General features: G+C 55.0%; 1 protein-coding gene across 1 annotated transcript in view; it reads right to left on the reverse strand.

Moving 5' to 3' along the window:
- The window catches only part of LOC107307384 (HLA class II histocompatibility antigen, DR alpha chain-like), a 36568-nt gene extending 33973 nt beyond the window's left edge, over nucleotides 1-2595 (reverse strand). Inside the window, exon 1 of the mRNA XM_032441797.1 lies at nucleotides 2444-2595. Within this exon, the coding sequence (XP_032297688.1) occupies nucleotides 2444-2516 (73 nt within the window). The 5' untranslated portion in view covers nucleotides 2517-2595. The remainder of the gene's footprint in view (nucleotides 1-2443) is intronic.
- Between the last annotated feature and the right edge of the window lie 2103 nt (nucleotides 2596-4698).

Here is a 4698-nt window from a genome sequence, read left to right on the forward strand (position 1 = left end):
GGGATTATTAGGGTCATTTAGGGTCATTTAGGGTCTTTTGGGGTTGGTTAGGGTCATTTGGGGTCTTTTGGGGCCTTTTGGGGTCATTTAGGGTCGTTTGGGGTTATTAGGATCAATGGAACCCAAACTAGGCCGAGGAGGAATCGAGGCCTTCCCAGCGCTGGTAGAACTCGGCCTGCAGCAGTATGTGAGGTTCTATGGGGTTATATGGGGTTATATGGGATTATTAGGGTCATTTAGGGTCGTTTGGAGTCGGTTAGGGTCATTTAGGGTCTTTTGGGGCCTTTTGGGGTCATTTAGGGTCAGTAGGGATCATTTAGGGTCAGTAGGGATCATTTAGGGTCAATGGAACCCGAACTAGGCCGAGGAGGAATCCAGGCCTTCAAAGCGCTGGTAGAACTCGGCCTGCAGGAGCATGTGGGGCTCTATAGGGTTATATGGGATTATTAGGGTTATTTAGGGTCATGTATGGTCGTTTAGGGTCATTTAGGGCCTTTTGGGGTCATTTAGGGTCTTTTAGGGTTATTAGGATCAATGGAACCCAAACTAGGCCAAGGAGGAATCGAGGCCTTGCCAGCGCTGGTAGAACTCGGCCTGCAGGAGTATGTGGGATTCTATAGGGTTATATGGGGTTATTAGGGTCATTTAGGGTCTTTTGGGGTCATTTAGGGTCAGTGTGGTTGGGGGTCAGTGGAGTTAGGGGGGTCTATAGGGTCATTTGGGGCTCTATAGGGTTATATGGGGTTATATGGGGTTATTAGGGTCATTTAGGGTCAGTGTGGTTGGGGGTCAGTGGAGTTAGGGGGGTCTATAGGGTCATTTGGGGCTCTATAGGGTTCTATGGGGTTATTAGGGTCATATGGGGTTAGTCAGGTTGGGGGTCAGGGGGGTTAAGGGGGTCTATAGGGTCATTTGGGGCTCTATAGGGTTCTATGGGGTTGTATGGGGTCCTATAGGGTTATATGCGGTTATATGGGTACACAAATAAGTTGTATGGGCCCTATGGGGTATCATGTTGGCGGTCAGGGGGTTAGGGAGCGTCACTGGCGCAGTTTAGTGGGGCATCAGTCGTCGCAGGATCCCATTGTGCCCGCAACCACCCCTAAGTGCCTATGGACCCACCAGCCCCATAGCCTGCCCCATTTAATAACTGCTATACGGACCCACCCAGACCCCCCGCCCCAGCCACATAGCCACCCCATACTTCCTATGGGCCACCCCATAAAACGCTATGGCCCCCCCCAGGCCCCATAAACTCCTACTGGGACCCCCCCAGCCCCCCCTTAGATCCACATAGGACCCCCTCCCCAGCCCCATACCACCCCAAACTTCCTATAGGGCCAACCCCATAACGTCTATGGGACCCCCCCAGCCCCATACACTCCCTATCGGACCCGCCCCAGCCCATAAGCCACGCCATCAGCCACCATAGGACCCCCCCACCCCATAGCCACCCCATAATCTGCCTATGGGAACCCCCCCCAGTCCCATAGCTGCGCCCTAGCACTATGGACCCCCATCCCGTAGCCACCCCTATACATCCTATGGGACCCCCAGCCCCAATAGCCACCCATACTCCTCTATGGTAACCACCCAGCCCCAAGCCGCCCCATCAACTCCGTATGGACTCCAACCAGACCATAGCCAACCCATAACTCCTATGTGGACGCCCCCCAGCCCCATAGCCACCCCTAGCGCCCCATAAACTCCGTATGACCCCCCCCGCCCATAGCCACCCCATAACTGCTATGGGACCCCCCCCAGTCCCATAGCTGCCCCATAGCCACTATGGAACCCCCCCCATCCCCATAGCCACCCCATAACTCCTATGGGACCACCCCAGCCCCATAGCCGCCCCATAACTCCTATGGGACCCCCCCAGCCCCATAACTCCTATGGGATCCCCCCAGTCCCATAGCCACCCCATAACTCCTATGGGACCACCCCCAGCCCCATAGCCACCCCATAACTCCTATAGGGCCACCCCATAACTGCTATGGGACCCACTTAGACCCCCCCCAGCCCCATAGCTGCCCCATAACTCTTATGGGACCACCCCCAGCCCCATAGCCACCCCATAACTCCTATGGGACCCCACCCAGCCCCATAGCCACCCCATAACTCCTATGGGACCCACCCAGATCCCCCCCAGCCCCATAGCCACTATGGGACCCCACCCAGCCCCATAACTCCTATGGGACCCCCCCAGCCCCATAGCCACCCCATAGAAACCCCATAACTCCTATGGGACCCCAACCCAGCCCCATAAATGCTATAGGACCCCCCCAGCCCCATAACTCCTATAGGGCCACCCCATAACTCCTATGGGACCCCCCCAGCCCCATAACTCCTATGGGACCCCCTCAGCCCCATAGCCACCCCATAGAAACCCCATAACTTCTATGGGACCCCCCCCCCCCCTTTAGGACCCCTCCCCACGCACTCAGGACGGCCCCGACGCCCCCCAGGACCCCAATGATGATCAATGGGGCCGCAGCTCCTCTCAGCGCCGCCATGTCCAGCTCCTCGCCCTACAAGTTGTGGGGTGGGAATGGGGTGGATTGAGTTATGGGGTGGGGGGGGACTTATAGGGCGCCGACCCCCCCTATGAGTAACTAAGGGGTTTCAGCCAATCGCGTGCGGTAGCGACGGTGACGTCAGTTGTTTCCAGGGAGAACAGAGCCGCGCGGTGACTCGAATGGGAAACGGACTGAGCCCCATTGAGACCCATAGGTTTCAATGTGCCCCATAGATTTCACTGTGCCCCATAGATTTCACTGTGCCCCATAGATTTCAATGTGCCCCATAGACCCTACAGTGCCCCACAGACCCCATAGAGACCCCATAGACCCCACTGTGCCCCATAGATCCTACTGTGCCCCATAGATTCCAATGTGACCCATAGATTTCAATGTGCCCCATAGATTCCAATGAGCCCCATAGATTCCAATGTGCCCCATAGACCCCATAGAGACCCCATTGTGCCCCATAGGTCCCATAGAGACCCCATTGTGCCCCATAGACCCCATAGAGACCCCATTATGCCCCAATAGACCCCACTGTACCCCATGGATCCCATTGTGCCCCATTGATTCCCATTGAGCCCCATAGATTTCAATGTGCCCCATAGATTTCAATGTGCCCTATAGATTCCAATGTGCCTCATAGACCCCATAGAGACCCCATAGACCCCACTGTGCCCCATAGACCCCCAATTTTCCCCATGGACCCCATAGAGACCCCCTTGTGCCCCATAGACCCCATTGTGCCCCATAGATTTAAATGTGCCCCATTGATTTCAATGTGCCCCATTGACCCTACAGTGCCCCATAGACCCCATAGAGATCCCATTGTGCCCCATAGACCCCACTGCGCCCCATAGATCCCACTGGGCCCCATAAATCTCTGCCCCATAGACCCCACTGTGCCCCATAGATCCCATAGAGACCCCACTGTGCCCCATAGACCCCACTGTGCCCCATAGATCCCACTGGGCCCCATAGACCCCACAGAGACCCCATAGACCCCATAGAGACCCCATTGAGCCCCATAGAGACCCCACTGTGCCCCATAGATCCCATAGAGACCCCACTGTGCCCCATAGACCCCATAGAGACCCCACTGTGCCCCATAGACCCCATAGAGACCTCATAGACCCCATAGACCCCATAGAGACCCCACTGTGCCCCATAGACCCCATAGAGACCCCATTGACCCCATAGACCCCATAGAGACCCCACTGTGCCCCATAGACCCCACTGTGCCCCATAGACCCCATAGAGACCCCATTGTGCCCCATAGACCCCATAGAGACCCCACTGTGCCCCATAGACCCCATAGAGACCCCATAGTGCCTCATAGACCCCCCTGCCCCATTTTTCCCCCCCCCATCCATTCTATGGGGCAGAGTAGCGAACGGAGCTCCTCGAGACAGAAATCTGCCTGGATACCGGTGACGTCACAGACTCCTCCCACCCAAAAGGACCCAAAATGGACCCAAAAAGGACCTAAAATGGACCCAAAAAGGACCCAAAAGGACCCAAAATTGACCAAAATGGACCCAAAATGGATCAAAATGGACCCAAATGGACCCAAAATGACCCAAAATTGACCAAAATGGGCCCAAATGGACCCAAAATGGACCCAAATGGACCCAAAATGACCCAAAATTGACCAAAATGGNGGACCCAAAATGACCCAAAATTGACCAAAATGGGCCCAAATGGACCCAAAATGGACCCAAATGGACCCAAAATGACCCAAAATTGACCAAAATGGACCCAAAATGTCCCAAAATGGACCCAAATGGACCCAAAATGTCCCAAAATTGACCAAAATGGACCCAAATGGACCCAAAATGGACCCAAATGGACCCAAAATGACCCAAAATTGACCAAAATAGACCCAAAATGACCCAAAATGGACCCTCATAGCGCCCCCTGGTGGCGAAGTGCGGTACTGCAACACATAGAGAGACAACGGGATTCAATGGGATTCAATGGGATTCAATGGGATTTAATGGGATTCAATGGGATTTAATGGGATTCAATGGGATTCAATTGCCCCTTGGGGGGGGGGGGAGATTTATTGCCCCATGGGGGGGTTTATTGCCCCATGGGGGGGTTTATTGCCCCATGTGGGGGGTTTATTGCCCCATGGGGGGGTTTATTGCCCCATGGGGGGGGTTATTGCCCCCTA

Source organism: Coturnix japonica, unplaced genomic scaffold (assembly GCF_001577835.2).
Source record: "Coturnix japonica isolate 7356 unplaced genomic scaffold, Coturnix japonica 2.1 chrUnrandom572, whole genome shotgun sequence".
Lineage (NCBI taxonomy): Eukaryota > Metazoa > Chordata > Aves > Galliformes > Phasianidae > Coturnix > Coturnix japonica.